At 34.6% G+C, this 26,640-nt stretch overlaps 1 protein-coding gene and 1 pseudogene across 2 annotated transcripts in view; both read left to right on the top strand.

Moving 5' to 3' along the window:
* The window catches only part of LOC113175910 (lysine-specific demethylase 6A-like), a 212,960-nt gene that overhangs the window by 26,348 nt on the left and 159,972 nt on the right, over positions 1-26,640 (top strand). For both annotated transcript variants that reach the window (XM_077794197.1, XM_077794198.1), the window contains exon 4: positions 25,215-25,264. In XM_077794197.1, the coding sequence (XP_077650323.1) occupies positions 25,215-25,264 (50 nt within the window). The remainder of the gene's footprint in view (positions 1-25,214; positions 25,265-26,640) is intronic.
* On the top strand, positions 13,907-15,271 carry LOC113175908 (PCNA-interacting partner-like; annotated as a pseudogene).

The following is a 26,640-nucleotide window of genomic DNA, read 5'->3' as shown; positions in this document are numbered from 1 at the left end:
ATTATGAATGGGATTATTTTCCCAATTTTTTTTGTCATCAGATCCATCATTAATATATAGGAAAGTTATTGAATTTTGTATGTTGACTTTTTTCAATCTGCTTTGCTGAATATCTTTATTAGCTCTATCAGTCTTTTCATGGAGCTTTTTGGATTGTCTCAATATAAAATATCATCTACAAACAGTGATAATCTACTTCCTTCTTTATTAAATACTTTATATTATTTTCTTATTTGCTTGCAATGGTCAGAATTTCTAGTACTATATTAAATATGAGTAGTGAGAGTAGACATCCTTGTTTTGTTCCAGATTTTAAAGGCTGGGCTTTCAGTTTTTCCTCATTCAATATGATATTGGATTTGAGTTTGTCGTGTGTGACTTATTTGATGTTAAGATTATTTACTTCTGATCCTACTTTCTTAAATGTTTGTATCATGAATGGGTGTTAGAGGCTTTCTTTGCATCTGTTGAGATGACTGAGTGATTTTTGTCTTCAATTGTGTTATTGGGATGAATTATGTTTAAATTGCATATGCTAAACCCTCCTAGGATAAAACTAAATTGGTCATGTAGCACAATCTTGTTAATATATTATTGAATTTTATTTGCTAATATTTTATTAAGGGGCTGGGGATGTGGCTCAAGTGGTAGTGCGCTCGCCTGGCATGCGTGTGGCCCCGGGTTCGATCCTCAGCACCACATACCAACAAAGATGTTGTGTCCACCGAGAACTAAATAAATAAATAAATATTTAAAAATTCTCTCTCTCCTCTCTCACTCTCTCTTATAAAAATTTTTATTAAGGATTTTTGCATTAAATTTCATCACGGATGTTCATCTGTAGTTTTCTTTCCTCTATGTTCTTATCTAGTTTTGTTATGAATGTTGATATGGGCTTCAGAGAATGAATTTGGAAGTGTTTCCTCCCTTTCTATTTTATGGAATAATTTGAGGAGCATTGACCTAAATTCATCTTTACAGATCTGGCAGAAGGGGGTTTCAGGATGGCAGAAAACTGCAAGTCACTTTCTTCACTGCTCTGTGGTTATGAAGCCAAGAAAGCAGACAGGCAGCTTCTCAGTAAGATGGGTGAATGGGAACAAAAAGGTGCAGGGGTGTGGGGACTTTACTGGAATTTAGTATTAGACCCTGAGGACTCAGGAAGTTGGATAAAAGAAAATAAGAAAGAAATCTGCAGTGCTATAGCTGTTGCTGTGGTTGGAGGAACCAGCCACAATTACTCTCCAGGAGCACAGTGGAGGGATAAAGTAATTAAAGAAGTCTGCATATTTAGGAGGACTGAGGTGTGTCTGGGTACAGAGAGTTTAGAGATCAAAGACACTCCCCTGGGGCTGGGGTGGTGGCTCAGTGGTACTGTGCTAGCCTAGCATGCATGAGGCACTGGGTTAGATCCTCAATGCTTGGCACTACATTTAAAAAAACAAAACAAAACAAAACAAAACAAAAAACTAATAACTGAAACTAAAGATACATAAATAAATAAATATTTTTAAAAAAAGACATCCCCCCACTAAACTAAAAGAGGCTCTGCACAACACCCTTTTACAGGAAAGAAACTGCCATCTCAATTGATGGCACATGGATGTCAGAGGAAAGAACCATTTCAGCTGCAGCATAGGGACTTGGCAGCTGTGGAAGGCTAGTCCTGGCAAATCCAACTGAACGACACAGAGTGTGACCAAGAAAAATTAAATGTAAAGAGAGATTTACATAGGGGACAACTGGTCACAGAAACTCACCTCGCTGTCCCCCTTCTTCTATAATCCGGCTGCTTGCAGGACTTGGGAGAGAGACTTTCCTAGCAGAATTTGAAATGGTAGGGGCAGGAGAGGATAAGTCCAGACTCATCCTGGAACCAGACTTGGGGTCTGCAGGTGAAGCAGTGGACTAAGAATTGGATTTCCCCGCCGTGAGTGGAACTCATTGGAGATCTTCCAGCATGCAACCGCAGGCAATTCATAGGACCTAGAGGTGTGCTGATTTAGAATCTTCAGACCAGCTGACCTCCGGCAAAGAGCCTGGAGCTTACCAAGCCTAAACCCCCCTTCCAGGACTTCTGCCTATAGATTTTCTCTCATTCTTAGCAACCCCACACCTTCAAAACAGTTTTTCCCTTCAGCTGAGAAGGGAAACTGCGAATCTTATGGATATCAATAGAAATTTTCAGAGATTTAAATTTTTTAACTTTATATATATTTTTCTCCCACTTATCTGTTTCCTTGCATCTTTTTTTTTCTGCTAACAGCCATTTGGTATTGTTGTCCCTTTCACTGTTGCTTTAATTTTTTACTTCTGTCCTCTCTCCTCCTCCCTCATAATCATCATATCCTACATCACTTCTAATCTTCTTGTCCGTCATTCAAAGTTATAAAGCATTTTGCACACTTACTGATTTTTTTCATTGGCAATAAGTGATTATATCATTTCCACTTATTGTGAAAATTTTGTGGATATCATAGCAGAAAGTGTTTTGTTTAATGCTATATGTTTGTTGCATTGATTGTTCTTATTATTTTCCCCCAAAAGCGAGTCACTGGAAATCTCCAGGGACACTATTAGTCTCCAGGGTAGAAACTGTTAGAAGGGTAGACTCATATAAACAACATGGAAAAAAAAAAAACAAGGGAAAAAATCTCCCCAGAATCCACCACCAATACAGCAGAAGTGTCAGAGAAGGAGTGTAGAATACCCATAGTTAAACTAATCCTCAAGGTTAAGGATGATGTAAGAATGAAAGACCCCCGTTTCCCTGTCCAAGGAGAATCACTGGCTGCAAAAAGCAAGAGGTATTTATTGAGACACAGGCGCCTGCGGGTGCTTAGCAGAACCTTAGCCGGAGCTTTGGTGAACTGGCACACCGGGCTTGGGGATACAGAGATTTTTATAGGGTAAAGGGGCAGTTTTCGAGTGGTGAACAATAGGTTTCTTATTAGTTAGTTTTAAACTCAGCATATAGGTTACCTAAAGGGCAAAGTTGTTTTTCACTTTATGTTACTGGAAAAACCATATAAAGGCTACACGTTATTAGTACTCTGGTCCTCCTGTTCCTGCCTATTCAGGCGTGCCCTGGGACCTGGTTCTCTGTGCTTTCTCAACCGGTTACACCTAACTGATTGTCTGAAAAACACACCTGGTGCCTGCGTAGGTTTGTGACATGCCTCGGTGTTTTTGCAACTAGGCCTGAGGTTGTTGGGCTGGGGTCTTTCAAGAAGAGATATTAGAGAGAAAATATAAGAAGTGAAACATCACTTTATTGAGAGATTTTGAAAAAAAATTAAACAGAAATTCTGGAAATTCATTAATCAATAAACCAAATTAAAAATTCAGGGGAAAGCGACATCAATAGACTAGACCATTTGGAAGACAAGAGTTTCAGGCAATGAAGAAAAAAATACATAATCTTGAAAATAAAGCTGACCATGGAGAAAAGATGTTAAGAGCCATGAACGTTCGAGAAATATGGGATAAACTGAAAAGACCAAAGTACGATTTAATGGGATAGATGAAGGTTCAGATATACAAACCAAAGGAACGCACAGTTTTTTCAAGGAAATAATATTAGGAAATTTCCCAAACCTAAAGAATGAATGGAAAATCAGATACAGGAGCAGACTCACATCAAGGCACATATTATGAAACTACTTAATATACAGAACAAGAATAGACTTTTAAAGGCTGCCAGAGAGAAAAAACCAAAAAGTCACAGTTAGAGGGAAACCACTGTGGTTCTTAGCTATTTTCTCAATCCAGACCCTAAAAACTCTGAACAATGTGTATCAAGTTCTGAGAGAAAATGAAGCCAGCCAAGAACACTTTACCTAGCTTTAGAATTGATGATGAAATAATACCTTCCTTGATAAATAAAGTTAAAGGAATTCATAACTAGAAAGTCTGCTCTAGAAAACATACTCGATAAAATATTCCATGATGAAGAAATAAAAGTGAAAACAGTAAAGGGAGAAACTACATTAGAATAGTCACAGGAGAAACTATTTCAAAAACTAGAAAGACAGATTGGCAGATTGGATTAAAAAAACAAGACCTGGGCTGGGGTTGTGGCTCTGTGGTAGAGCACTTGCCTTGCGTATGTGAGGCACTGGGTTCAATTCTCAGCACTGTAAATAAATACATTAAATGTCCACCAACAACTAAAAAAATGAAAACCAAGACCTAACGATATACTATCTCCAACAGTCTCACCATAGGCAAAGACATCCATACACTGAAGGTGAAATAATGTGAAAAAACATAACATCCATGGATGTTGTAAAAAGACAGGAGTTTGTAGTCTTATATAAAGTGGACTTCACATCAAAGTTAATTAGAAGGGACAAAGAAAGACATTTCTTACTGCTTAAAAGAATTATATATAAATAAGACCTAATAATTGTGAATATTTATACTCTAAACAATGAAGAATCTACATACATCCAAAAAAACCCGTCTCAACTTTAATAATCAAATAGATCACAACACAATAATACTGGGTATCTTTAATGCATCCTTCTCATTACTGGGTAAGCCCTCTGGACAAAAAAGAGATTACAGAACTATATACAATTATAAATATACTTAACAGACACATATACAATGATTTCATCCATCAATGACTGAATACACTTTCTTCTCAGCAGCACAGAACCCCTTCTCTAACATAGACCTTATTTTATGCTAAAAGAGAGAGAGAGAATACTTTGCATTGTATGAGATCATAATTGAATGAAATTAGGAATCAGTGAAATAATAAAAAATAGAAGCTAGTCTAACCTGGAGACTAAATAATATGCTGTTGAATGACCAAGGGATAGCAGAAATAGTCAAGAATGAAATAAAAAGTATTTAGACGTAAATGAGAATTGAGATATGACATTTTAAAATCTCTGGGACACTATGAAGGCTTGTTTCCTTTTCCACTAAGACTAACTTTTCCACTAAGAGGAAAATTCATTCCATTGAACTCATTCATTAAGAGAACGTAAAGTCAATAAATACCCAATATTACATCTTTTATCTATCCATCTATATTTACTTATATATAGTATTGAGAAATGAACCCAGTACCTCATACCTGCTAGGCAAGTGCTTCAACACTGAGCTACAACTCTAGTTCCCTAATATTGTATATATCTTAAAGTCCTAGAAAAAGAACAAATCAACAAGAGGAGCAGAAGACAGGAAGTAATAAACATTAAAGCTTAAATCAATAAAATTGAAACAACAGAAAAAATTCCCCAAATTGACAAAACAAAAAGTTGGTTCTTTGGAAAACTAAATAAAATTGATAAACCATTAGCCAAGCTAATAAAGAGAAAGAGTAAACTCAAATTAGTGATGAAAAAGGAAATATTGCAATAGTCACTATTGAAATACAGATAATTAGAAACTATTTTGAATATTTATACTCTAATTAGAAAATCCTGATGACATCAACAAATTTCTAGAGACATATGACCTACCAAACAGAATTATGAGGACAGAAAAATTTAAACATAAATTTCAAGCAGTGAAATTGAAGATGCCATCAAAAACCAACTGTGAAAGAAAACACAGGACTAGACAGGTTCTCACTTGAGTTCTATCACACCTTCAAAGAAGAATCAACATCAAGCCTCCTCAAGATTCCTTCCAAATTCATTTTATGAAGCCAGTATTACCTTGACACCACAACCAGTCAAAGACACATAAAGGAAAGGAAATTTCTGACCAATATTCTTGATGATGAATGTAAATGCAAAAATTTGTATCAAAATACTAGCAAATTGCATTTGAAACATTAAAAAGATAGTGCACCATGATCAAATGGGCTTCATCCCAGGGATGCAAGATTGTTTCAAGATGTGGAAATCAGTGACTATAATTTATCAGATAAATAGAGTCAATGACAAGAATCACATGAATCTCAATTAAGCAGAAAAGGCATTTAACAAAATACAGTCTTTTTCATATTTAAAACTAAAAAAATCAGGGGCCTGGGGATGTGGCTCAAGCGGTAGCGCGCTTGCCTAGCATGCGTGCAGTGCTGGGTTCAATCCTCAGCACCACATACAAATAAAGATGTTATGTCCACTGAAAACTAAAAAATAAATATTAAAAAAAAACTAAAAAAACTAGGGATAAAAGAAACATACCTCAACATTTTAAAATATATATACTAAATCCAAGCGCAGCATCATTATAAATGGAGAAAGATTGAAACATTCCCTTTAAAAAGGGAACAAGATAAGGATGTCATCTTGAACCACTTGAATTCAACACAGTTTGGGAACTCTTGCCAGATAATTAAAAGAAAGAAATGAAAGGGATGTGAATAGGAAAAAAAGTACTCAATCTCTCTCTATATGCCAAAGATATGATTCTGTATTTAGAAGTCCCCCCAAATTCTATTAGACAACTTCTAGAACTCATAACTGAATCAACAGAGTAGCAGGATGTAAAATTAACACTCAATTGTATTCATATATGGAATCTATTGAAGGAAAAATTAGGAAAACTACCCCATTCACCTCAAAAAAATTAGATCTAATCTAACTAAAGAGGTAATAGTAAATATAATGAAAATTTTTATAAGGAAAGAAATTGAAGAAGACCTCAGAAGTGTGAAAGATCTATGTTCTTGGGTAGGCAGAATTAATATTGTCAAAATGGCATATTATCAAAAGCACTATTCAGAGTTAATACAATTCCTTTTACGATTTCAGTGACATTTTTTGTAGAAGTAGAAAAGGCAGTCATGAAATTTATTTGGAGAAAAAACAGTTCAAGTATAGCCAGTGCAGTCCTTAGTGAGGAAAGTGAAGCAGGAGGCATCACAATACCAGAACTTAAATTATGCTACAGAGCTATATTAACAAAAACAGTGTGGTATTGGCACCAAAATAGGCATGAAGACCAATGGTTCAGAATAGAACACAGAGGCAAACTCACATGAATACAGTTCTCTCATACTAGACAAAGGCATCAAAAACATATATTGGAGAAAAGATAGCCTCTTCACCAAATAGTGTTGGGAAAACTGGAAATCCACATGCAACAGAATGAAATCAAACTGCTTTTACCTGCACAAAAAATCAAAGTGGGTCAAGGACTTAGACACTAGAACAGAGACCCTATGCTTACCAGAAGAAAAAGCTGGCTCAAATCTTCATCTTGTCAGCTTAGATATTGAATTTCTTGACAAGATTCCTAATGTGCAAGAAGTAAAATCAAGAATCGATTGCAGGGTTGTATCAAATTTAAAAAGCTTCTTCATAGCAAAGGAAAGATTTACTGAATGGGAGAAAGTCTTTACTACGTGCACCTCAGATAGGATATAAAAAGAATTAAAAAAAAAAAAAAAACAACTTAACACCAAAAAACCCTCAAATAATCCAGGCAACAAATAGGAAAAGGAACTGATACTTCATAGAAGGAGAAATATATTTGGTCAAAAATAGATGAAAAAAATGTTTCCAAAGTGTTCAAGATCACTAGCAATTAAATGCAAATTAAAACTATACTGAATTTCATCTCATTCCAATGAAAATGGTAATTATTAAGAATATAAATGGGGTTGTGGCTCAGTGGTAGAGTGCTCGCTTAGCATGCATGAGGCACTAGGTTCGATCCTCAGCACTATATAAATGTAAAATAAAGATATTGTGTTCACTTAAACCTAAAACATAAATTAAAAAAAAGAATACAAGTAACAGTAAATATTGTTGAGGATATGGGGAAAAGTATACTCATACACTCTGGAGGGAATGTAAATTGATGTAACCACTCTGGAAAACAATATGGAGATTCCTCAGAAAACTTGCAGTTGTACCATCATTTGATCTAGTTATCCGATTTATTGGCATACACACAAAAGACTTGAAATCAGCACATTATTGTGATGTAGCCACATCAGTTCTTACAGCAGCTCCATTCACAATAACTAAGCTATGGATCAGCCTATGTGTCCTTCAACAGATGAGGGTAAAGAAAATGTGTTGAATATACACAATGAAATATTACTCAGCCATGAAGAAGAGTTAAATTATAACATTTGCCAGTAAACAGATGGAACTAGTGACTATCATTCTATGTAAAATCAGACAATCTCCTCAAACCAAAGGCTGAATGTTCTTTCTCATGCAGTTGCAGATTCACTCAATGAGGTAGTAGGGGTAGTGTGAGAGAAGGGGAGGGAGGTTCACTGGATTTTATAGACCAAAGTTAGGGGAAGGGAGTGGGGCTGGGGATTGAAAAGACAATAGAATGAATCAGAGATAACTTTCCTAAGTTCCTATATCAGTATGTGATCAGTGTAATTCCCCATCAAATAGTGTACAACCACAAAAATGGGAAGTTACACCCATGTTATGTACAAGTAAAAAGACAAATTAAAAAATTTTTAAAAGATCTGGTAGAATTCAGGGGCTGTGGTTTTAACTCAGTGGTAAGAGCACTTGCCTAGCATGTGTGAGGCAGTAGATCTGATCCTTAGCACCACATAAAAATAGATAGATAACTTAAAGGTACCATGCCTATCTACTCTGGAAAAAAAATATATATCTGGTAGAATTCAGCTGACAGTCCATCTTATCCTCAGCTTTTTTTTGTTGTTGTTGTAAGAGTTTTTATTACTGCTCTGTCTATTGCTAGTTAATGTTCTGCTTAGGTTTACTATATACTGTTTTTTTTTTTTTTTAATTTGGTGGATTATGGGGATTGAACTCAAGGGCACTATTTGTGAAGAGTTGTATTTGCGAAGAGTTGCTATGTGGTCTAAAATATGTTCTATTTTGGAAAAGGTTCCATGAGCTGCTATAAGAAAGTATATTCAGCAGTTACTGGATGAAATATTCCATAGATGCCGAAAGTTTTCTATTGAGTTTTATGTGTGGATTACTTATATACTGATCAGAGAGCCATATTTAAATACCTAGTATTATTATTATACAGGTGTCTGTCCCAAGGTTTAATTTGAGTAGTATCTATTTTATGTAATTAGGTACACCCATGTTTGGGTTATAAGTATTTACTATCATTATAAATTCTACTCTATTTTATTATTGGGGGTGGTGGTGCTGGGGATTGAACACAGGTAGGGCCTTATGCATGTGAGTTAAGCATTCTACCAACTGAGCTATATCCCCAGCCAACATTATAACTTCTTGTTGGACTATTCCCTTTACCAATATGAATTGACTTTTTTGTGTATCTTTTCATTAATTTTGGATTGAATCTGCTTTTTTTTTTTGATATGGAAATAACTACGTATGCTTCTTTTTTTTTCTTATTTTTTGTACCAGGGATTGAACTCAGGAGCACTTGACCACTGAGCCACATTCCCCGCCCTATTTTGTATTTTATTTAGAGGTAGGGCCTCACTGAGTTGCTTAGCGCTTTGCTGTTGCTGAGCTGACTTTGAACTCAGGATCCTCCTATATCAGCCTCCCGAACCACTGGGATTGTACGCTACCATACCTGACTACTTTTGCTTTTTTGACATGGTTTATCAATTTCCGTTTTTCACTTATCAGCTTGTGGCTGTCTTTGCCTATAACATGAATCTCTTGCAAACCATATATAATTAAGTGTTGTTTTTTAATTCATTCTGCCAGCCTATTTTAATTGGAGAGTTGAGATCATTCAATGTTATTTTAAGGAGGTGTTTATTAATTCTTGCTCTAAATTCCTCAATTTATTTATAATATTTAATTTGGTTGTCTTTCTCATTAGCTTAACTACTCCTGAAATGCTGTTAGTTCACTTGTGAGATTTGCAGTTTGTTTTTATTTCCTCACTGTGAAGTATTTCTTTAAGTTTTGTGGTATTAGCTTAGTTAGTAATATGAATTCTTTCATCCTTTTTTGATTTGATGGATAATTTTTCTGGATATTGCAGTTGAGGTTGACAGGTTTAGTTTCTGTAAGGACTTAGAACACATCATTCTGAGCCCTCCTGTCTTTAGAGTTAGTTTTAAGAATTCAGCAATAATTCTGATTGGCTTGTTTCTACATGTGACTTGATGTTTTTGTCTTGAAGCTTTAACAATTGTGTCCTTAGATTGTATGTTATAATGTGTTATGGAGAAGTTCTTTTGTGTTCTTATCTATTTGTGGTTCTGAATGCCACTGTATTTGGAAGTCCATTACATTCTCAAGGTTTGGAAAAATCCCTGTAGATGTTACTCATTTCATTAGCCTGTATTTCATGACCCTCTTCAATTTCAAATTGAAAATTTTGAGTTTAATTTTTGAAAAATTGAAATTCTTAAATTTGATTCCTTAATAATGTTGTTTCAGAGTTTTTGTTTATGTTGGTCATGGTTACCTGTTTTCTTTTCTTTGATACTATTTAAATGTTTAGGATTGGCCACTTAGTCTTCTAGCTCTGAGATTTTTGTATTCAGTATATTTTACTGTACTAGAGAGATTTCATCTGGTCAATTTCTTTTATTTATTGTGCCTTAATGCCAAGATTTATTTGATTCGTTTTCAGTATATATGTCCTCATTGAATTTCTCATTCATATTCTGTTCTGACTTCCTTAATTTATTCTGTTATTTTTCTGTGATTTCTTGGAACTAATTGATCATTTTTATAATATTTACTTGTTACTTTTATATTTCTTGTATTCTTCTGTGGGTTTCAGATATTGTTGGGATGAATTTTACTTTTACTCTTATATGTTTGTGCCTTTTTGTACAGCCTTCTCATGACAAAGTGTCTTAGAGTGAACTAGTTGGATGTCTTCTTGTAGATGTTATATCTACAGCCTTTGTGTTAATTCTCTTTGTTTTTGCTCTAGGAGCAAGTGAATGTTTCTATGAGGAACCAGAGCGCCTAACTCTAAAATTTCCTACTTGGAACTTGATCATTAGTGTGGGTTTTTGTCTTTTCTGTTGTTTTTATTAAAGTATAGGTAAATTTTGAATTTTAATTTATGTATGGAACAAGATGTGTTGTGTTTTGGCTGAGTTTAGTTCTGCAGCAGAGTCCATCCTTGTGAACCTGTGGTGTCCCTGTAGATTTTAAGAATCTCACACAAAAGGGGAAACAAACAATAGCCAGAATTGTCGTGAACAATATGTAGTGTTAAATATAATATCTGATGCCTACAGTGACAGTCTAAAATATGAATTACCACAAAAAAATGATGGGGTCCATTGCCAATAGCAAAAACAATAAAGAAATGTGAACTATATCTGGCATTAAAGTAAATAGCAGGTGTCATCTGTGTCATCAATAGTAGCAATAATTGCATCAACATGAATGGTGGTGGCAGGAGTTGTATAAACCAATTAGTTCTAAAAGTAGATTCGAAATTCATAAGGAGAAAAGAGCCACTTGCTGTGGCCCATGTCTGTAATCCCATCTGTTTGGGAAGCTAAAGCAGGAGGATCATGAGTTCAAAGCCAGCCTCAGCAAAAGTGTGGCACTAAGCAACTGAGTGAGACTCTGCTCTAAAATAGGGCTAGAGATGTGGTTTAGTGGTTGAGTGCCCCTGAATGGAAACCTTGGTACCAGAAACAAAGCAAAACAAAACAAAAACCAATAGAAAACAATGTTATAGGAAAGCAGAAGAGTTTAGAACAGAGAGAATGCAGAAGAAATATAGCAAGTGATGGTCCTAAGTAAATGAGGGCAATAGGAAAAACAAAAGAAAGAACAGAATAATCTATTAGCCGGAGAAAGGAAAGTCAGAAAATGAGAGAGAAAGGAAGCCAAAAGAAAGAACAAAACAAGCCACAAAATAAATCAAAATAAACCAGAAAGCCTTCCCCTAAAATGTCAAGTCAAGGCTGGACAATTGCCTTTCTTTCCTTTTCTTCATATACTACATGTACTGAGAAAGGAGAGAGAGCAAGGGATGGAAGTTGTTAAAAACTTCCGATTTTTGTTTTGCCCACTGAGATGCCAGTGAGAGTGACGCTGAAACTGGTTGAAATACCCCTCAGCTTCCCTTCTCTTCAGTATGAGGTAGGATAGAATGAGAAGTACTGTCAGTTGAAGTGTTTTCTACACAGACCAGATTGATGCACTCGTAGTGTGGAACTGCTGCAAGTTTATTTGAGTCCTGGCAAATGTCAATCTCTACTAGAAGTCAGGATTTTAGGAGCCTTCCAGGAATTTTGGTTACAGACAGGGGAGCCAATCCTGCACACATACTGCTGCCCATGAACAAAGCCTTCTTAGACTTAGTCCCTGAGTGTACTCACCTCTATCTGCAAATTCTTAAACCTCTTCATCTGGTGATGTGAGCTGCCAAACTCAAAGGGAAAGCATGTTGGACTCCTTTGATTTTTCTAACTTTCACTCACCTTCTATTTAGGTATACTTGTACGTGGGCCCTCTCTCGTCCAGTGAGGAGGTCCACAGAAGAAAGAGGAGAATGTGGCTACAGAGTCACTAATCAAGACCTCCAGAGACAAGCAGGAAGCAGGTCTGATTTTACTGTGTAGTTACCATGTATGTATATGTACTGAGGCAGTAGCTAAGCACATTACAGGCAGCCATCAGTACAATTTCTGCTAACCATTCCTATAGTCACCAGTCGAGGAGTGGGCCTTGGAGCAAGCTCAGGGACTGTAAAATGTGACCTCATGCCTAGGGTTGTACCTATGGGGTAGGGTTTGCTGCTCACATGCCTAGCACGAGGGGAGTTGCCTGCCACTCAGATGCCCTTAATGTATGCCTAGTATGCACTACTCCATGCACTTGTCCCTACATACTTGTCCCTACACATGGTAGGTGATTGCTGGGACAGTATGGCAATGCTTGCATGATCTCCTGGGCTCTGTATCAGTAAACTGTAGCATGACCTCCTCAAGGTGGTTCACTTCTTAGCTCTCCATTTGCCAATTGAAAAATTCAGAGCATTTTTCAAATGCTAGTTTGCTGTGTGCCTTAGAATTAGTAAAATTTTTTTGGAGAGAGAGAGAGAGAGAGAGAGAGAGAGAGAGAGAGAGAGAGAGAGAGAATTTTTTTTTAAATATTTATTTTAGTTTTTGGCGGACACAACATCTTTGTTTGTATGTGGTGCTGAGGATCGAACCCGGGCCGCACACATGCCAGGCGAGCGCACTACCGCTTGAGCCACATCCCCAGCCCAGAATCAGCAAAATTTAAGCTGCTTTTCTGATCTACAGGTTTTTTCCGTGTCAAATCTCTTCTTAATCATTTTGTTGCTCTTTCTCTGTTATCCCTCCCCTCTATGGTGAACCAGTGTTGCTGCTACTTTCACAACAGCTTGGCTTCAGTGAATTGAGTGTTAATTTATGTGTGGAATAAGGTGTGTGTGCTTTGGCTGAGTTTAGTTCTGCAGCAGAGTCCATCTTTGTGAACCTCTAGTGTCCCTGGAGATTTCTAACACCTCACACAAAAGGGGAAACAAATAATAGCCAGAATTGATATGAACAACATGTAGTATTCATTCTTGCTCTTTGTTTAATACACTCAAATTTCTGAGTCTGTAAGATACTCTGACTATCCAATATGAGATTTTAATGAAATCCCTCTTTTATTCTCGTGGCTTGTGCTTGAATCCTGAGTTGTGGAGTGCTTGGAAATGTAGCCTTTCTCAAATCCACCATTTTGAATCCAAGGATTATACTTTTGATCCAAGAATATCATTTAAAATGCAAAAAAAATCATACACACACACACACACACACATTGTGTGTGTGTGTGTGTGTGTGTGTGTCTATTAAAAATTCAAGAAGAGGATAACTTTTCCTCCAGGAAATCTGTACCTTTCGGGTCTTTTCCCATCTAGTGAAGCTTGGAGTACAGTTTTTTAAAAACAAGTGTTTATTACTGAGGTCACCTTAAAAGGCTATTTTTGTATAGTGCAGCCTGCACCCAGAGTGCTTGCATATTTAGTGTCTCATTGACTCCTCACAACTGGCTGGAAGAGAATGGCTGTCCTTAATCAGAAGTCTATCTTGGATATGATTCAAGAATTTAGAAGGAACTTGCATATTCTTTGTAACACTGAAAGGACTACTCTGTGTGGTGCAGACACCATGCTCTTGGCATTGCAGTTTTCTATGGCAGAGAATAATAAACAGCCCTATGAAGAATTTATAGTCTCTTTCACTTCATCTTACCCATTGAAGATATGGCAGTGATTGACAATTATGAGGACAATAAGAAGACTTATGATTTCTTGAAGAAACATAGTGTTATGTTAGAGCAATGTTTATAAAAAATATAGGATTTTGAAATTAGTTTCATGATATACTCTATTCAATTAAGGAATGTTCTCTCTAGCAAAGAGCATGCAGTAAGTGATAAAACTGATCTTTATATGCTGATATCACTAGGATATGAAACACAACCTGGATACAGCTACTAGTAAAGAAAATTATCCTTTTATATTTAAGCCTACTAGTGAATTCAAAGAATGATATGTCTCTGGCTTATATTCTAAATATTCCTGTTAAAGGACATGGAAGAGAAGCCTTCACATATTTGAAACATGCTGCTCAAAAGAAACACATGTCTTTTTGATAGCCATGTCCTTTATTAGAACAATAGAGCTTGGAGGGAAAGGATATGCACTGTCATCATCTGATTCTGTAGGACACATTTAAAGGGACTGTCAAATTTCATTGACACATTAGATGAGATTCTTGGAGAAATACCAAGTCCAAGCATTGAAGGGGGTCAATTTCTGTCAGTGTTAAAGATGCAGCTAAGGGCCAGAACACTAGGGATTCTTTTTATGAAGCAATTGAGGAAGCTGCTTAGACTTTGGACTTTAGGTTTAAAAATATCAGTTCTCAACAAGAGGGTGTAAGCTGTCAGCAACCCTGACATTAGTCCTGCCATGCTAAAATGTCATGCAATAAACCATGATACTGTATACTGTGGCAGATATACCATGAAAACTTTACTAGTTCTTTTGAATGAAGAAGCAGCCAATTCTCCTACCAGAAACAAAGCAAAGCTTTTATATGGTGATGAATGAACAATCAATTGTAATGGAACTTCTATTTTTACACTTTTTAGATCTCCCTCACAAATGAATAACATCAGTGAAACTCCTAAGAGAACACATCTGTTAGTCAATGCAAGACAAAAAAATTATGATGAAGCAAACCTTAATTAGATCACAGTTTGCTTGTATTATATGATAAGCAAGGATAAATGGAATAACATGAATTCTGCATCAAATTCTTTGTGTGTTCTTCATATGGAAAGTGACCTTGCTGTGGGGATAAATCCATCTGTTGGCAGATCAACAATGCAACAAGTTCTGGAAATGTTCATCTGGATAGAAGTAAAAATGACAAAGAAAATCAAATGGTCAGACAGGAAGTAAAAGCTCAAAAAGGAAAAAAAGATGTATTTGGATGGGGAAAATATTTTTTGTGATAATAGAAGTGAACCATCTCATTATACAAATGTTAAGAAACCTAAAATGACAAATAGTTACAGAATTAATTGTATGGCAAACTAGCCAGAGTAGCAAAAGTGTACTGCCAAGGCCAAATTGATTATTGGCCAAAGTTAACTCTGTTTTTTAGACTATAAGTATGTATCTTATGTGCTTTAGATTTATGCATAAGTATAGCTGTTCACCAAAGTCACATACTTAATTTGTAAAAGATCAAGATGAGAAAGAAAAAAATTTAAGAAATAAGGTCAAGGACTATTTGGGAAAGTATCTTTGGGAACAGGCTTACCCAGTAGGTGGGAAGCTGACAGAATATGTGGATCATGGTAGGCAAGTGCCTTTATTTATGGTCAGGGTAGAATCCATAAGAACAGAGCTTGGGGAACTTTATAGGTACATATATGTTACTAATTCATAGTGGAATGCAAAAAGGGAAACTTATTCAGAGACCTGACTTTTCATACTTCTGTATCTGGTTGTTTGGGTATGATGATTGCAGGATCTGAGAATGCTGAAGCCTCAGCAAACATAAATTTTAAAAATTGGCCATGTAGTGCATTGTGTGAAGTTTTATGTATTGTATGTATGTATGTATGTATGTATGTATGTATGTATGAATGAATGAATGAATGTACGTATGTACGTACGTAGGTACATACCGTGGATTAAACCCAAGGGCTCTTAATCACTGAGCCACATTCCCAGTCCTTTTTTTGTATTTTATTTTGAGACAGGGTCTCACTAAGTTGCATAGGGCCTCACTAAATTGCTGAAACTGGCTTTGAAACTCATGATCCTCCTGCCTCAGCCTCTGGTATTATAGGTGTGTATCCCTGCACCCAGTTTTTTTTTTTTTTTTTTTAAGTGTATGTGTGTTTTCTGAATTTATGCATGTTGCATCTCAAATTCTTCATGTTGGACATTTTTAGTCAAAATTTAGAATATCGGTTGTTCTCATTTTGTAAATCCATTATGCAAATGTAATGAACTAGATAATCTTTCTAATTTTCTTTAAAAATTTCTCTCATTTTCTGTTCCTTTTTCTGGGAATAAAACAAGCCTCATTTTATTTTTCTTTTTGTTAGGAGATTGAGCCCAGGGGCACTCTACTGTTGAATTACATCCCCAGCCCCTTTTCTTTCTTTCTTTCCTTTTCTTTTTTTCCTGTACTAGTGTTTGAACTTAGAATCTTACACATGCTAGGCTCTACCAATGAGGTACATTTCCAGCCCTTCTTTTATTTTTTCTTTAGAGACAGGTCTTGTGAAGTTGCCAGGCAGGCTATGAACTTGTGATTCTCTTTTAACCTCCTGAATCATTATGTTGGCATGCACCACTGCATCTGGCTAACTTCAGTTAAAACAAAACAAAACCCAATTCTGTTGAACTATTCATTTCTCTAGTTACATTTTGATCTGTGGATTTGCCCACTCATGGAGAAGTTTATTAAAGAGGAATGCATTTTTAATCTTTCTTTCTTTCTTTTTTTTTTTGGTGAGGAGGGGATTTATACTGGGGATTGAACTCAGGGGCATTCAATCACTGAGCTATGTCCCCAACCCTCTTTTGTATTTTATTTACAGACAGGGTCTCACCTGTTGCTTAACACCTCTCCTCTTGCTAAGGCTGACTTTGAACTTGGGATCCTCCTGCCTCTGCCCCATGAGCTGCTGAGAAATTTTTCATTTATTTGGAAAGCTTTTGTGTTAAATTATGTTTAACACAGAATTTATAATGTTTTAAAAAGTATACATTTTCATTGGTATTAATTATGTAACAACTATAAGTACTCTAATTTTTAAAAATAATTCCAAACAAAATTATGTAACCCTTATGCCATAAATCTCCGTTTTCTACACTCCAGGTACAGATAAACTCTAGTTTTACTTTTGTGTCAATGAATTTACCTTATTTGTTAATTCTCTAAATGAAATCATACAAACCTTGTTCTTTTCTGACAGATTTCTTTCACTTAGCATTTTTTAAGAGTCCTTTTATTACAGTGTGCATCAAAATTTCACTCCCCAAAGCTTAGCAATATTCCACTGTATACATCTGAGTCGAATTACTTGAAAATACAGTAATCCTTGTTTTAAATTTTTTGAGGAACTAGGTATTTTTCATAGAAGCTGTACTTATTGTTGTTCCACTGGTAATGTGTAATTGTTCTCCTTTTCTTCTCATTCTACAGCCATACTGTAGATGTGGAATATATATAGGTCATTTGTATAAGTTTAGAAAAATGTTTATTCAAATACTTTTTTGTTGTTTTTTGAGCTGCTTGTATTTTTATTATTGAGTTTTAGAAAGTTTATTTGTACATTTCAAATACTTAATTCTTGTTCAAATATATGATTTGCAAATATTTCTTCTATCATGCAGGTTTCACTTTTTTCTGTGTGTGTGTCTCTGTGTTTATGTATTTACTGGGGATTTAATCCAGGATTGCTTTAACTTAAGCTATATCCCTTTCTTTTCCATTTTTAAATTTTATTTTGATATCAGGGTTTGCTAAGGTTTTAAGATTAGGCTCAAATTTGTAATCTACCTGCCTCAGTCTCCTTAATAACTCCTTAGTAACTGGGCTATAGGCATGCACCTCTCTCCTTAACTCACTTTTTTGACAATGTGCTTTGATGCTGAACATTTTAAATTTAGTTTAAATTCATCTTACTTTAGTATCTTTTTTTGCTCATGGCTTTTGATGCCATAGCTAAGTATTTGTTACCATATTCAAGGGGGTGGAGATTTCTTTCAACATTTTGTAATTTTATGTTATATTTAGGACAACAAATGATATATTTACATTTTAGTGTATTGTGTGAGGCAGGGATCAGCTTCACTCTTTAATTAAAATTTTTAATTATAATTAAAATTATAATTAAAAATTAAAGCTGTAATATTTTTAAGTTGTAAATTTAAGTTAACAAATTATATTGTCTTAAGGTTATTTATTGAAGACTACATTCTTTTCCCATTGTGTAAATATCATGTCAAGAGTCAGTTTATCACATATATAAGTTTATTTCTAGGTTTTCAGTTCTATCCTGATCCATGAGTTTTTGTTTTCACTCTTATCTTTATTATTTCCTTCCTGTTATTTTTCTTGAGTTTAGTTTGTTTTATTTCTGATTCTTCGGTTTATATAGTTGGTTTTTGTTTTAAGATTATTATTCATTTTAAATATATTTAGAATTGTCAGTGTCCTTATTTCCATCTATGTCTGATATTTAACTCTATTGTTTTTGTTTTCATTCAGTTAAAAGTATTTTCTGATTTGCTAGGGGATTTTTAAATTGTTTTTAAATTAGTGCTTATGGAAGAAGGTGCTTTCTAATTGTCAAGTATTTTGAGTTTTAAAATTTTTTCTTTTCATTGATTTTTAACTTTTTTTCTATTATGGGTGCAAAGGATACTTTGTATGATTCCAGTGTTTTTAAAATTACTTTTTTACTTAACTTTCTCTATGGTAGACCATAACTTTCCTCTGTGCTTGAGAAAAGTATACATTAAATGGTTGGGATGAAGTGTTTTTATATATTACACTAGGTCTAGATGTTTTATAATATTGTACACATTATCTAATTTTATTGATATTTTACTCACCAGTATTTGTTGCTGAATGCAGGATCGTAAAAGTTTACAAAAATATGGTTTTAGTCTATCATATTTTTTTATATCTCTGTTCCGTCTGTTGTGTTGTGTTTCTATATAAAAATATTAAAATATTAAGTTAATATTAATTTAATATTTATATTAAAATATTAAATATATATTTTAATGTCTATATTTTAGGTGTAGTTGAACACAATGCCTTTATTTTATTTGTTTATTTTTATATGGTGCTGAGGATCAAACCTAGGGCCTTGCATGTGCTAGGAAAGCACTCTACACTGAGCCACAACCCCTGCCCCATGTTGTATTCTATATTTTGATGTTCTGTTTGGAGTGAATATGTTATAAAAGTAAAGTATAGATGAATTGATCCTTTATCTATATGTAATAAAATTCTTTCTCCCTGGGTTTTATAGGTTTTTCAAAATTTATTTTTTCCTTTTAGTTGTACATGATAGCAGAGTGAATTGTGATATATTTGTACAAACATGGAGTAGATCTTATTCTAATTAGGATCCTAGTCTTGTGGTCATATATGTTATAGAGGTTTACTGAAGTATATTCATACATGTACATAGGAAAGTTATATTAGATTCTTTGCGCCGCCTTTTCTATTCCTGTTATCTTTTCTTTCCTTTCATTCCCCTTTATCTAATCAGTTGAACTTCCGTACTTCCCTTTATCCCCTTATTCTTTTTTCTCCATATCTTCTCATTTATATTTTCAGTTATTTGTTATTAGCACTCACATATCAGAGCGAATATTCATATTATCTTTATTGCCTTAATCTATGTTTTGTTCCTCAGTCCCTCTAGTACAGGTTTTTGAATTTGATTAATTTTTTCTGGTGCATTATTTGGATTTCTTTTTCGCTTTTCTTTATAGCCTTTAGTTATTTCTTACTGGTTCAGGGGTATTACAATCAATATTTTAAAATGTGTACAATATTTTCTACTTTGCATTTGTAGAATTTAGTTTCAGTAATTTAGAAAGTCTTTTTGTTTTCTTTGTATCTCTGTTCACAATCTATTTGTTATGTCCACAAATTAGATCCTTATTCATTGTGTGATCTCTAGCATTGACTTATAATTACTGATTTATGCAGTTACCTTCTAATGCATATAAAAAGAGGCTTAAATAAAAAAAATATGGGATTATATGTATATTGATATAGATACTTGAATTTTTTTTATTTGTTGATGGATCTTCACTTTATTTACTTATTTGTATGTGGTGTAAGAATCGAACCTATTGCCTCACACATACTAGGCAAGTGCTATACCACTCAGTACCCCAGCCCCAAAGTAGATACTCTTTAATCACTCTGTGTGTGTGTGTGTGTGTGTGTGTGTGTGTGTGTGTGTGTGTGTTGCTGGGGATTGAACCCAGGGCCTTATGCAAGTGAGGCTAACTGAGTTATATTCCCAGCCCCCCCCCCACCTTTTAAATATAACTTCAGGTCAGTGTTTAATGTCTTAATTTCAAATTTTAATCTTTTTAGCATTTGAACAAGCATACTGGTTGTGAGCCATCTCCGTTTTTATCTGGCCTATTTTTTTTATCTGAAATGTTTTAGTTTTTTTTTCATTTTTGAAAAATAATTTTGCTGCGTATTTTTAAGTTTCTTGATTTGCAGTATTTTATAGCATTTTAAATATATCATCTCATTTTCTTCTGGAAAAAAGCAGGGTTTTTTCTTCTCATGTATTTTTAATTTGTGCATTATAGTTATATATACTGATAGGATGTGTTGTTACATATTCATGCATGTATATAACATAACAATATAATTTTGCCAGTGTCACTCCCTAGCACTTCCTCTTCCTTCCCCTGTCCCACCCTAGGTCCCTTACCTGTCCTGATTTTCATGAAATCACCACCTTTTCTTTTCCTTTTTCCCTCTCTAGCTTTCTCATATGAGAGAAACTATACAACCCTTAGCCTTTTGTTTGACTCATTTTGCTTAACATATTGGTCTATAGTTCTGTCTATTTTCCTGCAAATGCCATAATTTCATTTTCCCTTTCGGCTGAATAAATTTTATTTTGTATATGTACCATATTTTCTTGATCCATTCAGCCATTGATAGATATGTAGGTTAGTTTCATAGTTTGGCTACTGTGCCTTGTGCTGCCATTAATGTGGGTACGTATGTATCTCTATAGTATGATGATTATAATTCTTCAGAGTAAATACTAAAGAGTGATATAGCTGCATCATATGGTGGTTCCATGCTTGGTTTTTTAAGGACTCTCTTGCTGGAACAAGCTTTATTTCCAAACCTCCCTCGAATCCCATGCAAGTGGCCTTCTCCCAGGACACACTGCACCAACAGGAAATCCCTCCTCTAGAATTCTCTCCTACCTCACTTCCCCAACCAATGGGAACTCTCCGGGAGTCCCATAAGAGCTCCAAAGTAGCAGGTCAAGGAGGACAGCAGGGGTCTAATCTCCAATTGAATGCACATCTTAACATAATCATTATCATCTCATTGGCTTGCTGGCATCACCTTTCAACTCAAAATGGGATGCATCATTCCTACTTGGCTATGGCTCTCAGCATTCTCTGTATTGATTTCTATAGTGGTTGTACTAATTTACAATTCCACCACCAATGTAAAAATGTTTTTTTCCTCCATAATCTTCTCCAGCATTTATATTTACTGTTATTTGTATTCACAATAAGTGCCATTCTAACTGATATGAAATAAAATCTCACTGTAGTTTTGACTTGCATTTCCTCAAGTTGTTAATGATAATTAAACAGTTTTTTAAAAAATTGTTGGCTATTTCTTCTTTTGAGAATTGTCTGTTTAACTCAATTGCCCATTTATTGTGTTATTTAAGGTTTTTGGTGTGTTTTGATTTCTTTATATATTCTAGATATTAATCTTTGACTGTCAGAGCTAGTAAAGATTTTCTCCCATTCTGTGGGTTCTTTCTTCACATACTTATTTTCTTTTTCTGTGAAGAAGCTTTTTAATTGATGCATCCATTTATTAACTGCTGGCATTATTACCTAAGCTTTAAGGATCCTATTGAAGTAGTCATTGCCTGTGCCTATATGCTGGAGTGTTGACCCTAACTTTTCCTCTAGGAGTAGCATAGTTTCTGGTCTGATTCCTAGGTCTTTTATTTTATTTTATTCTATTCTAATTTGTTATATATGACAGCAGAATGCATCACAATTTTTTATAACTCTGGTTATACACAAAGTAGAGTCATATCATTCATGTCTTCATACATGTATAATTCCTAAGTCTTTGATCCACTTTGAGTTGATTTTTTTGTGCAAAGTGAGAGATAAAGGTGTAATCTCAATCTTCTGACATATGGGTAATCAGTTTCCCCAGGTCCATTTATTAAGCAGGCTGTCTTTAATATGTATTTAGCAGCTTTGTGAAGAATCAGATGACTGTAGATGTGTAAGTTTGTCTCTGTGTCTTCTATTCACCATTAGTCTTTTTTTCCCCCTTGTACTGTGAATAAGTCATTGATATTTTGATGAGGATTGAATTGAATTTATATATTGCTTTTGGTACTATGACCATTTTAACAATATGGGTTTTTATATCATTGAACATTCAAGGTTTTTCCATCTTGTGAGGTCTTCTTCAATTTCTTTCTTCGGTGTTAACAGTTTTCATTACAGACAGAGGTCTTTCACCTTCTTGGTTACATTTATTTCTAGGTTGGTTAGCTGGGTTATTTATTTATTTGAAGCTATTATAATGGTATTGCTTTCTGATTTCTTTTTTAGTAGATTCATTGCTGGTATGTAGGAAAGCTATTGATTTTTGAATATTGATTTTTTCATCCTGCTACTTTGTCAAATTTATTAGCTCTAATCGTGTTTTCGTGGAGTTTTTGAAATTCTAGCTATAGGATCATATCTGCAAACTGTGATAATTTGAATGGGGTTGTGATACAGTGGTAGTGCACTTGCCTAGCATGTGAGAGGCACTGGGTTCGATTCTCAGCACCACATATAAATAAAAATGATTTAAAAAAGTAAGCTTGGGCTGGGGATGTGGCTCAAGCAGTTGTACTCTTGCCTGGCATGCGTGCGGCCCGGGTTCGATCCTCAGCACCACATACAAACAAAGATATTGTGTCTGCCGAAAACTAAAAAATTAATATTAAAAAATTATATATCTCTCTCTTTTAAAAAAAATTGAATTCTTTCTTTCCTGTTTTTATCACTTCTTTTTCCCCTTTTCTAATTTCTCTGAATATAATTTTTAGCACTGTATTATATGAATGGTGAGAGTGGACCTACTTATCTTTTCCTAGATGGAAAAAATTAATTTTTAAGCTTCTTTTCTGGGGATGGTGGGGGAGGGGCATAAATATGACAGATTGAACTCAAGGACACTAGATGAGTTACATCCCTAGCCCTATTTTGTATTTTATTTAGAGACAGGGTCTCACTGAGTTGCTTAGTACCTCACTTTTGCTGAGGCTGACTTTGAACTCAAAAGTCTCCTACCTTAGCCTTCAGAGTGGAACTTTTGCTTTTTGTTTTTCCTTCAGTATATTTTTTAGTTGTTGATGGAAATTTATTTTTTGTTTATATGCAGTGCTGAGAATTGAACCCAGTGCCTCATACACGCTAGGCAGGCACTCTACAACTGAGCCACAACTCCAGCCCGAACTTCTCCTTTTGAGGGCTGGAGCCTGGGATATTAAATATTTTTTCTTAGAATAGTCCTCTGCTTTTTGGAGCAAATCTTGATCTTTCTCTGTTTGCTTCTCCAAGTATGAAATCTTCCTCTCTGAGTTATGAGGGCTAAGGATGGGTATAGTTTTGGTCTGCTATCACTTGATTTAGGTTCAGCTCTGTAAGAGTGAGTATATAGATCAAAGCAATATCATTGTCATTTGCTCTTGCTTGGAATATGGAGCCAAATGGTGAAGAGAAATATTGGCACCCTCTTGGGGAGATATTTAAGCCCTAAAACAGGCACTTGTGCAAGGAGAAAGAACTCAAGTGTTTTTAAGATTTTCGTAGTTGAATCCTAGTGGGTAAGGTGTGAAGTGGGAATGGTGAGAGAAGGAATGATTTATGACTAAATGCTATACATTCTTATTGTTCTTTTAATATTATATAGATTTTCTAATGCAAGTATGTTTTCATTTGGTTGGTGTTCTTAAAAGACAATTTCCAGAGACTTTTAAGTGATAGTTTAAAGGTAATTTTTACCATTTGTTTGCTTTTCTTCTGGAAGGATTTGTGGATCCTTTAGGCTATTTTTTCGAAGTAATTTTCTTCTATGTTTTTGTTTTCAGTCATAAAATTTTCAGACATGAAATATAGCCTGCATTGTGATTCTTACATATACTGCTGTCCCTTTAGCATTAAAACTGAAAAAGCAAATGTTTCTTATTAGACTTAAAAAAATTGTGGTTTAAATTTTAAAGGATTTCAGATAATATTTACATTTCTATTATAAAGACATCTGAAATTCATAGAAATGTTTGTGAAAGATATAAAAATCTACAGCATACTGTTCCTTTGGTGTGACACTGCTTTCATTTAAGTTTTTTCTTTTTACTTTAAGGTCATTTTCAGTTTAAAGTTAACTCCAGGGAACTTAAATACATGCTTAGATCTCACCCAAGTAAACTCTGAGTCAGTTAGACAGTGATAGAGTATTTTCCTTTTTAAAAATATTCTGAATGTCTTAATTCTTATATGCTTATATAGCTTCTGATTTTCCTTTTCATCTGTCAGAAACTACTTTATGTGACATGAGAAAATGTTGCTCCTTAAGATGGGTTGAGAGGAGGGCATAAGTATATTGTAATTAAACTGAAAACAGGGTCCAAAGACTTTGTAAAGGGAAACATCACAACTAAGAGTTACTTGACTTGTTAGAAATGTTAAGAAAAAGTTGAGAAGATTCACTGTAGTATGTATGAGCTTTAGAAAACTTCCATTGTTCTTAATTTCCAAGGGAAGAAAAGTTGATGAAAGTAAATGCCAAGATTTTACATTTGTTCAAATACATGGGTGAGATTTAGTCATGTTTCTATACACCTGACTCAGTTTTTAAGCCACAAAATTTGTATTAGTTGGTTTTTATGTCAGGTAGTTTGTTGATAGATGAGTAGTCCTGGTAACTTCTAATAAAGTGTTTCTTAATATCTTATTGTAGATCTTCAAATGTGAAATGATTTAATTAATTATTATTATTATTTTGTTTTCAGCATTATCTGCATATCAGAGATACTACAGTTTACAGGCTGACTACTGGAAGGTTGGTACAAATTTGAATTCCAATTTTCCATTTTGGGATGAATTATGATCAATATAAATTTTATTCTCCATTGCCTCCCGCACCCCACTTCCTTTATCTCCCTAAAACTGAGGGTTAAACCCAGCATTTTGCACATTAGGCACTCTACCTCTAAGCTACATTGACTTAAGCCTTTCAAATTTTATTTTGAGACAGGATCTTGGAAGCTGTACAACCTGGCCTTGAACTTGTGATCCTCATTTTAGCTTTTGAAGCAGCTGGGATTACATATGGGCATGCATCCTGATACCCAGTTATTTTGCTCTCTTTTTTATTACTGACAAAAATGCCAGTTAAAAAAGTTTTTTTCAGTTATAGTTGCACACAATACCTTTATCTTATTTATTTATTTTTTATATGGTGCTGGGGATCAAACCCAGGGCCTTACACATGCTAGGCGAGCACTCTACTGCTGAGCCACAATCCCTGCCTGACCAATGTTAATTCTAAAGTTAGAACATACAGGGTATATTGCATGTGCATTTTGTATGAGGTTTTTTAGTATTAATTAGCTTTTTCCTGCAATTGATTTCCGAGATAATATAAATGTAATTTTTAAAAACGAAGGGGGTGGGTGTAGAGAAAAGAAACCAACAATTATTCTTTTTAAGTTATTGCTACTTAAGAGGGGAAAATGAACCATGGATAGGGTTCATGATGAAGGACAGACACCTGTAGTCATTATTTGGTACTTGTTAGGGATTTCAAACCCCTAGAAAATGCCACGATTGCTCAAGACCCTTATATAAAATGGCATGGTGTTTACATGTGACTTATACACATTGCTTTGCATATATTAAATTACATCTGAATCACATATAATACCTAAAACAAAAAATACCTATATCATTCAGGGAATACTGACAAGGGGACATAAAAATCTGCATGTGTAGCAGAGAGCTTCTTTTTTGTTTTTCCTAAATGATTTTGATTTGCTTTTGGTCAGTCTATGGATACAAAAACATTGGAATTGGAGAATCAACTGTACATCTTCATTATTTTATATTGGATTCACAAGTAAAAGTAAAGCAGCAGATTAATTTTTAGCATGTATATTTTTGAATATATGATTAATTTAATGTAGTAGAATTGTAGTTGGTTTTCGTGAATAATTTGAAGTGGAAAGAAACAATTAAAAATGAAATCTTTTTTTTCCTTTTGTTTTTATTGGTTGTTCAAAACATTACAAAGCTCTTGACATATCATATTTCATACATTTGATTCAAGTGGGTTATGATCTCCCAATTTTCCCCCGTATACAGATTGCAGAATCACATCGGTTACACATCCACGTTTTTACATATTGCCATACTAGTGACTGTTGTATTCGCTATCTT

Source organism: Urocitellus parryii, chromosome Y, assembly GCF_045843805.1.
Source record: "Urocitellus parryii isolate mUroPar1 chromosome Y, mUroPar1.hap1, whole genome shotgun sequence".
Classification (NCBI taxonomy): domain Eukaryota; kingdom Metazoa; phylum Chordata; class Mammalia; order Rodentia; family Sciuridae; genus Urocitellus; species Urocitellus parryii.
The sequence above is the reverse complement of the archived record's forward strand: the minus strand, read 5'-3'. Positions and strand labels throughout refer to the sequence as shown.